Genomic DNA, 12,804 nt, shown 5'->3' with positions numbered 1-12,804 from the left:
CATCACACACATCTCTGCCAGTTACAAAGACACTGCTGTAAAAGTTATTCTGTATCTTCTGCACTGGATCATAATCAGAAAGTGATGGCTGATTAGGTGTTAAAACTGGGCTGAGTTTATTAATAGATGCATCTGTCAAAGGGGAGGCAAGATTTTTTTTTTTTCTCTAATCCTGGGTTCTTTCCTACGACAGAACTTTCGGAAGACAGTAGATAATGCTAAACAGGGCTCAGTAAGTATACATGGGCTGCAACTTCACAAAAGCTGATTGGTTTTAGGGACAGACGTTTGGGGATTCTGTTTTAGTAGGAAGAGCAAAACGCTAATTTCCAGGTAAGTTTCTATGCCTGATGGTGGCTGCTAAGAGAAAATGTACAAAGGAGAATTGAAGTATACATGTATACTGTTTATAGGTTATAATTTGAAAACCTGAGATTTAATGTCGTCTCTAAAAATGTTTGCTGTTCAGTGCAAATATGATTTAAATCCCCATATAAACGTTTAATCCTTCAAATGCTATTAAATTCTTAACTCCAGAACTGCCTTATAGTATAATGTTCCACCACATACTACAAAAAAAAGTGCAACATCTATTAAAAGGAAAAAAAAAATCTGAAATGTAATGTCTTCCCGTTTTTTGAAAAAGATAATCCAGAAGCATCTGATTTATCGCCTCTACAAAAATTATTCTTTTTCCTCTTTAATATCACTATTCTAAGAAAAGAGTTCCAAATCCTGCAGTGGCCTCTGAAATCAGATAGTCGAGAGATTTTAAAAATTGTCAGGTTTTTTGTTTTTAAAGAGAGCTGGAGGTATTTTATTTCCATAGCATTTTTAGAGGAGAGATGGGAAAAGCCCTCTGTCATGCTTTAGGTAAAGGTTATTTATCTAACTGCATCACTATCACATTTTTGGCATCCATGCTTGCTTTTTGCTAAAGAAAAGAAAGGGCTAGTAAGCTTTACTTGGTGACAGCAGTCCACTTTCCTGAATTGTCATAGCTCTGTCACTTCTCAGTTTGCATGTCAAGCTAACATCCCTGAAATATTTTCCTGAGTTACACACACAGACACACATACACACAACCCCATGGTTCTGGCCTTCACATGTAGTTATTTCACTCAGCATGCATTCAGGTCATTTATTTCAAATTCATTAAACACAAAGCACTTAATTTCCAAGTGGGTACAGATTTCTCCTTTAGAACCCAGCTAATCTATTCTTTTTTTAATTGCAACATACCCAATTTCTGGGTTTCATTAACTTTCTGCATTGAACTGGTATGTACGAAATCTCTTTGTGTACAGTTTACACAACTGAGTTGATTTATAACTAAATTGGTTTACATAGGAAGACTATGTCAGACCATGTTTTTATAGCGCTCAATTCAATGTCATCTACAAGAGCCCACTTCCTGTACTGAATTACGGCTTTCAAATACAATACTGGTATCACAACTTACGCCACAGTCTGTTCAGCTTCTGTGTACCTACTCATTTAGTATCTGATGAAAGACACAATAGCATTTTAGTTTTAATTTTTATGCCCAGAGTCCATCATTCAACAATATCAAGCAAGATTTAAAAAAACATAACTCACAATAGCTACAGAAGCACTTATAATATCCAGGGAACAATTACCTACCTTTTGCTGGCAACAGCTAGGCCACTTCAGGACAAGGGAGTGAACTTTTACACCTGCATCCAGAAATTGCAGCTGTTTCTCACTCTCCTGACCTAGAAGAAACAAGCTGCTACTAGCAGTTAAAGATAAGCTAACTAACCATTGGTAACGTAAGCTCTCACTAGACAGTGCTGGGGAATGGAGAGGACTATTTGAAAACAGACACATACAAAAGACCAACTGAGTCTGCAAATTTTTTTGACAAACACCAGTATAAGTTTAAGGACAACAGGTAATCTTTACTTCTTTTGAATTCTCCACGAATTTCTGGTAAAGTCTTGGAGACATTAGGAAAAAGAAACTAACGACACATTTAATAGCTGAACATCCACTTGAAAACTAAGGGCAGAGAAGGACCACACAGTTTCCCAGTATCCAAACCCACACTCCTGGAAGGGAGAGGGCAATCACAAGCATTTCTCACATAGGAAATTGGTGGTTTATAATCATTCTCCCAAACTTAGCAGGATTTTTCTCAGTAATTTTACATGAAACCACACACACTGCGAGTGCCAATCTCTTCTGAGTTTTAACAAGCAAAGACTGCTTTGCAACCATAGCGTGTCAAGCCATCAGTCAACATCCGCATGGTATAGAAGCATGCAATCTTCATGGAATAGCTCTGTAGGATGCGTTTTTTGTGACCAGTCTTGCAGCACACACAGTGAGCAGCAAGACAACTGAAGCAGACACCAATTTAACAATACGTGGTATGAAACAGTCAAATTAGCAATGCACAAGCATTAGCTAAAATAATGCCTGGAGCTCAGGCAGAAAAACGGACCGTGTTCAGCTGAGTAATTTGCTTACAAAAAGTATCGTCACTGCTTCTGGTACAAATTTTCCAAACATAGCTAAAAAATGGAAATGATCACCACAGTATTCAATGCATTAACCTGTATGCCATTAATTTTACTGAAATATTACTGTAAAACAGTCCCCGAGATTTCAATTACACTAAATTACTTCACCCATCTGGAGATGCGATCAAATGCCACAAACTGAGAATGGCAGTATGAGGGTATCATCAACGCCTGAGCTCCACGTTTAGGGCACAGGCAGGTAAAATACTCTGCCCAGTGGGCAAACCGCCTCCCAACATACTGAAAATGAAAGAAGCAACATACCCCGGACAGTCTGACCTCAGAAAAAACATCTTCTTGTTCTCAGATCTAGCAGTCAAGTTGACTCCAGTCATGTGAACCAGAGATCAGGCAAGCATCTAAGAACATTGAGACCACTGTCCACCATTCTCCACGTTCCTTCCAATGCTTCAGAAAAGGCTACAATAAAACTAACCAATTGCTTAGCACAAGAATAAGCATCTTCCCCAAATCCCACAGATGACCAGATAAGCTGCTGAAACACAAATTTTCCCCCCACTCTCCCTCCTTTTTTTTTTTTTTAAATATAAAGCTACAATCATTATCAGATTTCATAGAAATTTTCTCTGAGGATACATGTTATCAGCTTCTGAGAACCACAGCCCTTAATTCAGGGAAAGTTTTTATTCACTATAGATTGAAGAAAACCTAACAACAGTGCATATTTGAAAAGCTGTGAATAAGGGCTCACAGAAACTTCAGAGAGAGGCATAAGCACAATTTAAGTTTTAGGTAGAAAATACTGTTGATAAACTGAAGATTAAGCATTGTGCTGACTCTTCCCACTTCAGTGGGAACACAGGACTAGATAGGATCACTGTTGAGTCACTGATTTCCACCTTCCACAAAAGCAGATATCCACATAAAGATCTAAGATGGACCATCTCAAACAATTTTGAACATTCACTTTGTCCTGTTCTCCCATTCCCTGCACACATCATGAGCTGCAAGTTATAACCCAGCTCCCCACAGTAGATTTAAGACTGCCGGTATAAAAATTCCAAAGCCAGAAAACCAACATTTCTCCAGAAAAGGAGAAATTGCCAATTTTGAGCTTGCCAACACCAGAACAAGTCTTTGAGGAACAACTTCTTTCTCAGTCAGGAAATGTGGTAGGAAAAAACAGATGATAACTAAAGAGCCACAGAGAACTTTTAGCAGTCAGTAGCTTACAGAAGACAGAGCCTCACAACTCAGGGCTTAGGCAAGCAATTGGCTCAAAAGGAGGACCATTAAAAAAAGAAAAGAAAAAAAAAGGGAGGGGAGGGGAGAACAGAAGGAACCTTCATAGAAATTGCTGCGAACGTCTTGCAGACCCACTTGAGGCAGTAAGCATTAAATTTGTAACAATTAAAAGAAAAAGAAACCACCATAGAAAAGACAAAGGAAGGAGGACTGCACATTGCATGCATACACCTCTTGGGTCTCAGAATCCTCCCCAAAATCCCCTGTATATACACAATAGAGGTGCAATAATGAAGCATGATTTTGATCCACAAACAAAACAGCTTAGCTTAAGTATCACAAGAGACCTTCCATTTAGACACAGTTCAAGAAGTAGAAGGCTGAAATATATTATGCCATCAAAGCAAGAGCCTGAGCGAAGCAGAAGCTGAGCCATGGACGTGCAAAAATAAATACATAACTCACTAACACCAACCGAAGCAAATGTAGAAGACAAAGCACAAAGCCCCTACCAGCACTGACAGAAAAGGTGATCCTGGCTCCCCTCAGCAATTCAGATATTCGTATGAAAGAGGTAGGCGTTATAAACTAGTCCTGACTAGATGGAGAAACCACTTCTGCTGAGACAAGATGGTCCATGGGAGAAGGAATTAGACAGGAAATTAGCAAACCTATATGGTTAGCCAAGCATAGTATTGCTGTGAGAATGATCTCAAATTTAACCAGGAAAGGCAAACGGGTGGAAAAAGAAACATTTCAGAGAAAAGCTAGTTAACTTTACAGAATAAGAGAATATAAAACTTATAGGAGAATACAAAAGAATAAAAATATACAAAGCCTGTTGTGTGGTAACACCACTCCAAGTGAGAAACAACTTGATACAAACTATCCTGGAGAGAAAAAAAAAACAAAAAAAAAAACCAAATTAAACCCAACCAAGCCCAAATTCACGCCGAGTGTGTTTTAAGTCTGAAGACACCTCAGTGATTCAAAACTAGCCTGTCTGAACAAGAAGTAATAACATACTATCAACAAGATTGACAAGCATTTCTTTCCTGCCTTCATACAAAGGTATTTCCCAACTCCCCTATGACAGCCAATCTCAGGTTTTACTATTTCCTTCAGGTTACATCAACCATGATTTGCCCTCGAGGTAGGACAGTCTCTCCAACATAAAGACTAAACAAAGAGTCAAGCATATAGCCAGAATTAGAAGTGGTTTCATTTTCTGCCACTGGCCTTAAATCTCTGTCTATGGTACCTTCAAAAAGTATTTCCCTGTTGCTAAGGAGAATGTGCATGTCAGCAAGACAGATTGGCTATATGGAACAGACCACAGAAAAGCTACTGAGTAGGTACATTTAAACAAAACAAAAATAAACAGTTTTAAAGTGATAAAGCGGTATTTGTTACAATAGATGGGCATGCACTTTTGTGGGGACAACGTTCAGTAGACTTGTGTTCACCTGCAGAATAGGAATGCTATAAAAAGACAGAATCTATACAGTTGTTTTATTAACATGGTATGTAGAGAAGTCTCTACTCCAGTACTTGATCACCTTCTTGCTCAACCATTCTGAATATTTTGCAGAGTTAAGAAAAATCTTAACAATTTTTTACTAAGAACAATGCATTTCAAAAACACCAAATTAAAAAAAAAACCCTGCATTACTGTTAACATAGAGAAATTACACCACCTTGGAACAAGAGTTTTTAATTTTTTTTTTTTTTTAAATGGAATGAATTCATCATCTTAAGCACTGTCCGGAAACTAATGAAAGAACTCTTTCTAAAAGGAAGCTACATTTTTCAACGTACAAGAAGCTGTGTGTGAGAAAGCTCCACCAAAATAAGTTTGTATTGAATTATTATTTATATCTACATCCTGTTTAGCCATTTAGGAAAAAAAGTTTAGTTCATGTTTTGTAGACCCCTTTGTGTAAAGCTTTAAAAAGGCTTCTACTAAATGAGGGAGGGCCCCAATACTTATATCCTCCAATTCACAGTGTGTAGCAACCCAGAACCTTCAACCTGGATTTCCCCAACAAAAATAAAGCCATCCTTATCGTTTCCTCATGAAGCAGTTGGTTTTAAGCTTTAACCAAAGAAATATAAGGGGGATGTTGAACTATAGAAAAAAATAGTCATGTTATTGTTTATAGGTCTATGTAACTTCATGAAAATATTTTGACTGAGCCAAAACCAAGTTTTGCCAGAGAAGGCTATGTTCATCAAGCGATAGCTCTACAGAAGTGTTTTTCTATGCATGTTGCTAAGACTCATAACCTTTGAAAGAGGTAGGACTGGGCACAGAGACTGCCTAATGATCCTTTTCTGGCTTAATTACAGCAGCACTGCACTGAAATATAATTGAAGTTCGCTTGCACTTTGAGCACCTACTTGAAGTGGCAGACTATCTTAAGAAGTTATGGCTTACATTCAGGTGCTCCTCATCTCCAAGCCAACTATGCAAGGACAGCACACTTCACTCTCACACTATCTTACAAGGATATTCCAGCATACATGTGCATGGTCTCTCACGACTAGGTATTAGGTTTTTTAGAGCCTGAAGCAAACTTAATTACTCAAGTTAGTCTTCAATGAAAATACATGCACATTTCTGAGAGCAAGTGCAGTTGGGTTCCTGTCAAAGACGAAATAGAGAGAGTCCAGCCAAAGCAGAGCAGGAGATGAAAAGCACAAGTGGAACCCCCTCATCCACATGGAGTGAGCACAGAAAACAACAGCCAGCACTGAAATAAATTAACTAGCACAGAAGTTAACCAGCACAGAAGTTAGTTAATCAGCACAGAAGTTAGTTAACCAGCACAGAAGTTAGTTAACCAGCAGTAGTGCATATTTACTCATATTTCCTTGAGGACATAAACTATTAAAGCTGACCACTTTTATTTCATACCACATTCTGACAACCCTGGATAAGGAGTCAAAATAAGTCCGAAGCATTTTTACAGCACAGAAGGTACTGCAGATACAGTCAGTCATCAGATACAAACTAGCATAGGACCTCTCTTGCTCCATACGTAATTTCATTTATTAGTATTGTTGGCTGACCAAAACTAGAATAATCCTATATTTCACCACAAGAAATACAATTTGAAGTACAACTCATATACTGTATTTCTGTAAAGAAGACCAAAACAAGCCTTACCTGACAGGGCAGAGGGGAGGAAAAAAAAGTACTAGTTCCGAAAAATACACCAAGGCCAAACAACCCTCAAAAATACCAAATCACAACTGTTAAATCCTCACCACACAGAGAATGTTTCTTTAAATTATCTTAATGTCATGATCATTGTAAAATGTATTTCATCTTATTAAACCACCATTCTGAAGTACACATTCTGCTTTCAGGCTTTTGGAAAAAAAAAAAAATGTGTGTGATGCTGAGTTCTAAAAATATACTTGGGCTTTATTTTAAATAAAGATGCCATTTGAAATTAAATATTATAATAATATATAATAATAAATATATAACAATACAATCTATCTCTGTTTTAATTCTACAGTATAGGAACTAGCCCGAAACCAAGTTATTTACAAACGTTGCCCAAAAAATGCCAATAGAAATTTATTGTTTGGAAATTAGTTTTCATTATGTGGTTTTCATTTTTCTGGGTTTGGTTTTACCCTATTTTGAGCATTCATTCCACACTTCCACCATGGGGGGCAGGGGGAAGTATTTTCTTCTTCTCCCTAAACAACTTGCTGCTTCTTCTCTTTGCTCTTGAACTTCATTCCACTTCTGGTTGTTTGTTGGGATCTGTTTTAAACAAGGGAATTAACATTAACTTTCCTGCAAAATGCAGCACTCAAAAATTAATTCCACCACATAAACCAGTTTGAAACTGCTGCTCAGAGACTGCATACAAGCATTGCAAAGTCAGGAGATTCTAAAACCAGTTCCAGAGTCTCTTGTCTCTTAAACATACTGAACCAGCTGGATCTGACATAGCTCAGCTTTGCCATTTTGATAGTGACAGCACCGACAAATCACATTCTTTGATGAGTATTGCTGTTTGCCCCTTCAGCTCACAGGAGCAATCCAAAATTGGCAAGAGAAATCAAGAAACTGTCTTCCAAGAAAAATTACTAAACTTCTAATAGATTTTTAAACTTCTAATTCAAATGCAGTTGATAAGTAGGACCACATTAAACTACAAATTAAGAGAAAACCTAGAAAACTGGTAACAATTTTGTAATCTAATGTTATGTTAACATAACACTAAGTTATGAAAGATAGCAAGAACTGTCGGAAGATCAAGTAACATCTTGAGCATGACCTCAAAAATTAATGCAAGATTTTTCATTAGAAAACCACTTACATTTGCACATACCCATGATGTGTAGCTGAAGATTTTCCTATCACAGTCAGAACCTGCATATGACATCAACTTCATAGCTTCCAAGAAGATCAACAAAAAGATGCTTAACTTGTAAGTATTTGAAAGCTATCTGTTTCACACATGTTAAAATACCCATTTTATTTGCTAGTTTATCTAGCTCACTGGTTTATTTAACAACCTTTTTGACTGCCACCCCTCAACTTTATTAGAGAATACACAGCAATACTGAAAGCTGAAGCCAAGCATAATTTGGAATTTTGAAGGCCATCTAACTGAACTTATCCTTCAAAATATGCACCTACTTGTTCTTCAAGAAAAATCTCTTAGAAATACCCATCTTTTCACAGTATTTTTGGCATTCTGATGGTGATATCTGTTTCTTGATGCACTTTCTATGGTTACTGAAGGCATCTGAAAATTTAAAATAGACATTATACTTCATTTATTGCGTGGACAAGATACAGAATTTATTATGAATTATGTACCTAGATTAATATAAACAAATTAATTTTTTTTTTCAGTTGGAATGTGGGTTTCTAAAAGCTATGAGAAACTACTTAAGCAAGTGCCTTTTGGATAAAATCCAAAGCAAACAAATGTGACAGAAGAGAAACTTTCTAGACTGCAGATTAGTCTAAACGGAAACTTGCAAATAACAGTAAGTAGAAAAGTGGCGACCTTAATTGGTTTGAAATCTGTACTTTGTTTACTCCTTCAAATGCAGCAAGGCAATAAACCATTTAATTTGTTTTATATGAAGCAAGAAACATCTGAACAAACACCAATCGTTTAGATTTACAGTTTAATCACCATAACCGTATTAATGCTTATGCATAAAAAGTTCATTAACCTCACCCTCTCTAATTTAAGCAACAAAATATATTCTCACTGAAAGCCCTACAGGTCTTGTCTCTTTCTAAAAGCTTAGCCAAAGAGGAAGTAGTCCTACTAGACTATAAATCCAACCAGGTAGATTGTCCTGAATCAACTGACAAGAGCCCTAGTGCTAACAGCCAGTCATTGGCCTTTGGTGGCATGCAAGCAGAACCAAACTTACAATTTGTTAAAATTTATTCGTTTTTAGCTGTAGACAGAAACAGCACTACATTCCATAAAAATCACATATATTGATTCAACCCTATAAACAGATTTCCAGGTTTTAAATAGGAACTTCCTTATTGTTAAATCAGAAATAGAATGAGCTCTCTCTGTAAAAGATCCTAGCAAACAGCTGCGCTGAAGTTAATTGGTCTGTAAGTAATACAAGAAGTTAAAGCCTGAAGTCTAATTTCCTAGCAATTCAAGGTCCCTGTCAACCAAATACCATCCAATGATGGAAGTATTTGCAATGCTTTTTCGTTCAAAGTATACTATTCTTCAGGGGAGAGAATCTTGTTACTATAAAAATCGTATCTTCTCAACTGCTATAGAAAAGGTGCTGAGTCACAACAGGTAAGTCTCTTAAGAAAGAGAAAGGAAAAAATGTTCACTCTGTTTCATGGTTTCACCCATTGTTCTAGGAACATCCAGTTATATTTATGTTGTTTCTATTGTCCAATAAAATCAAGTGGTAACATTGGTGAAGCTTATCTTCTAAGAGACTTTCCAGGTATCCTTGACAGAAGAGTACCTACGCAGTAAATGATCCTCATCAAGCAATTTAATATGTTCAACATGAAAATAATAAGCTGCTTCTGACCCCTGTTTTATTGAAGTAAATAAGGCAAAAGAACAAAGGGGAGCTACATAGCAGCACCTCTGAATTCTAACCTGCCACACAAATAACTCCTCACTCTGCTTGTAACTTTGGGGTTCTGTACAGAATAACCCATCTGTTAATTTACAGAAAGCTGAAAAAGTATGTGACAATCAATTTTCAAACAACAACAGAAGAGACTTTTCTCCCTGTTTGCTATGTGTAAGATAAAAAGGAGCTTCAACTGTGGCAAGCGATATTAACAGGAGATTTAGGTTGGATCTTAGAAAAACAATGTGTAGAAGAATGGCTAGTCGAGCTCGGGAAGACATTGCCAGAGCAGATTATGGAATCTGCTGGGGTTTTCTAAAGAACCAGTCTGGTCAGAGCTGTTTTGGCCATAGCCCATCCTCCTTCTGAGCCAGGGATGAATTAGATGACTCTCACTCCTTTCAGCCCTATTTGTTATGATTCTATCATGCGAACATGAAAAAACGAATCATTTGTCCATCAGGGCAGACTCTCTGTTTCTGAGGCTTCTTATACTTTACCAATCTGTGCCATGAAATCTTGCATCAGCAACACATTAATCCGTTAATTCATTTGTCTATAAAGTGATTTGCTTGATTAATCCCTTCTTTAAAAAGGAGGCATTTCAACCTTGACAAATCCAAAACAGCCATTGAAAAGACCTTTACAGAAAGGCCTTCTTTGGCACACCAAATAACTCTTGCAAAGCTCCACCAAGAATCAAAGCTTGCTCTTCAAATAAGGAATCTGTTTTCAATACAAAACACAGACATAACCATCAGAAAGTAACTGAAGTCAGTTTAAGAACTAAGGAATACAGCAGTGCCTAGTGCCTGAACAGCAACACAAAGACCTGCAAAAGTTCAACATACTGAGCATATAATAGTAAGAATTTATATACGACTTTTATAAATAAATAAAAGTTTTGGCACTACATTTGCTACGCACTCTCTCTTTCCAGTTCTCCACTGAATACTTTTTCCTTATTAAGAGCAGAAGACCTTCCTTGCAGCAGTTGTTATGGTAAGCAGGCAATACACATGCTGAAATATTACACAATTTTTCTTTAACAAAAATATTCTAGCAATGAAGGGAACGGGAGATCAAAAATAGAAAATCCTGAACCCTGCTCACATACAATATCGCAGTTAGCATCTATGGAAAAAAATGGTTACTTAATTATAACTTTATGCTAAGAGAAAAAAGATGTCAGCTTACCTGGCACACCTATCTCACCTAAAGAACCCTTGAAAAGAAGGCTTGACAGAGGTCAGAAAGGGGACAGAGTAGTGGCAACATGAAACCAAACGGTATTCTTTGCAATATTATTCAAGAAATAGAGCAAATTACTAACATCTTCCTTCCTCAGGAAAGAGTCTCCTACACTGCAAAATTGTAAAAGGAAAAATCCCTAACTCACACACAACGAACCACAAGACAAGCCTATCTTTTCTCAATCCTGTGCTAGAATTCACAAAAAAATTTGCAATCACAACATTTTTTTTTTAATTATGTTCTAATTTCAACAGTAAAAAGAGCAGAAGGCTACTGTCAGAATTCAAATGCCCAGACATGAATTGCACAAGGCACCGTGATTTGGAACCCCAAGATCTTGTCTAGAACTTGCTGTGGAATACAGTAAATTGCTTGCATTTACACCTCAGTTTACCCTGCTGAAAAAAAAAATGAGCTTGCGTCTCATCAGGAAGTTTGAAAGTTGAGCCACTAGCTGCAAGATTCAGGAATACAAGCAGATAGAATAATAAAACCATCATGAAGAAGAGTTCCACAGGCATTTCCAAATACATTCAGATTTCATACTTACTCAGAGCTTTATTCGTATTCTCCATCTGATTTACCATCCACTAGATTACTATTACAAGGAGATAGCTTATGTAACATTAATTCACATTACATTACAGGCTCAGCAGAACACAAACCTAAAACCTCCGTTTCTTTTATTGTGGTTTTCTTGCTTATTATCCGATAGTCCTAGAGCCTCACATTTCCACTGGCTCAGCATAGCTTATTCCACAGCAACTTTTTTTTTTTTTTACACACATTTTTACCTTCTTATTCATGGGATATTTGGATTTAGAACTCCTTTTTATGACTCTCATGTTATTCTGGCCTGCAAGGCTGAGGTCTGGTATTTGGGGTTCTCATGCTACTGTAGCTTCTGCTTTTTCATCTGGTATGTCAAGGTGTGCATTTCCACACTTGAGTCCTTTCAGAGTGACCTTCTTGTTCAAACTCAAGTGAGATGTTACAGTGAAAAGCATTTTAGAAGCCTTGAAACCAAGAGTGACTTCCCTCTAACATCCCACATGACCCAACCTGCTCTTGTGAGCCTCTCTCTTAGCAGATTCATTCTCTTCCACAGCCAATAAACTCAAGCAGAGAAAAAACAATACACAATTCTTATAAAGAGCATCTGAAACACAAACCCTGATGTCAATAATCAAGTGTCTTTGTGAAGTTTTACTCTACAGACTCGTTCCACTTTCCCTTCACCATTCCAGGATCTTTCGTCTATACAGATTCAACTTCACAACAAATCCCACCTTGTTTTCCACACGTAGACAAGAAGCGCTCATGGCACAGAACTTGCACGGTTTACATACACACTGCTGTGTTTGATATGTTCCCTATCCGCCTGTAGTCCACTTGTCACAGCAGAAACTACGCTAGGAATCGAACAGAGTATCAACCTCTGTCGGACGTCTAGGTATGACCCTATACAGAGGGGTTATTACTTAAGCGTATATAATCCAGAGAAATGCACTAGAATATGTTCCATGTAATCCACAATGACAACAAAATGAAGTAAGCAGATCTTCAAGAGAACACTAATACAATACAGGCCTGGTTAAGAAACGAAATCTCCCATGTTTTGGAAATGCATGCAGTTTTAGAATCGAGGAACAAATAATTATCTCCCAGAAGTTGAAGTGTATGTTGT

At 37.2% G+C, this 12,804-nt stretch overlaps 1 protein-coding gene across 9 annotated transcripts in view; it reads right to left on the bottom strand.

Annotated features, from left to right (window-relative positions):
* ARL15 (ARF like GTPase 15) overlaps positions 1–12,804 on the bottom strand; it is a 225,568-nt gene that overhangs the window by 192,545 nt on the left and 20,219 nt on the right. For 2 of the 9 annotated variants that reach the window (XM_075137600.1, XM_075137598.1), the window contains exons 2-3: positions 8,419–8,527; positions 7,401–7,533 (exon numbers count right to left, since the gene is read on the bottom strand). The exons of 4 other annotated variants lie outside the window; for them this stretch is intronic. In XM_075137600.1, the coding sequence (XP_074993701.1) occupies positions 7,401–7,418 (18 nt within the window). In that variant the 5' untranslated portion in view covers positions 7,419–7,533; positions 8,419–8,527. Of the gene's footprint in view, positions 1–7,400; positions 7,534–8,095; positions 8,173–8,418; positions 8,528–12,804 lie in introns of all 9 variants that reach the window. 3 more of the 9 variants (XM_075137601.1, XM_075137602.1, XM_075137599.1) reach the window with 2 other exon arrangements.

The sequence above is a fragment of the Calonectris borealis genome, chromosome Z (assembly GCF_964195595.1).
Source record: "Calonectris borealis chromosome Z, bCalBor7.hap1.2, whole genome shotgun sequence".
NCBI classification, from domain to species: Eukaryota; Metazoa; Chordata; class Aves; order Procellariiformes; family Procellariidae; genus Calonectris; species Calonectris borealis.
This window is presented reverse-complemented; position numbering and strand designations above follow the sequence as displayed.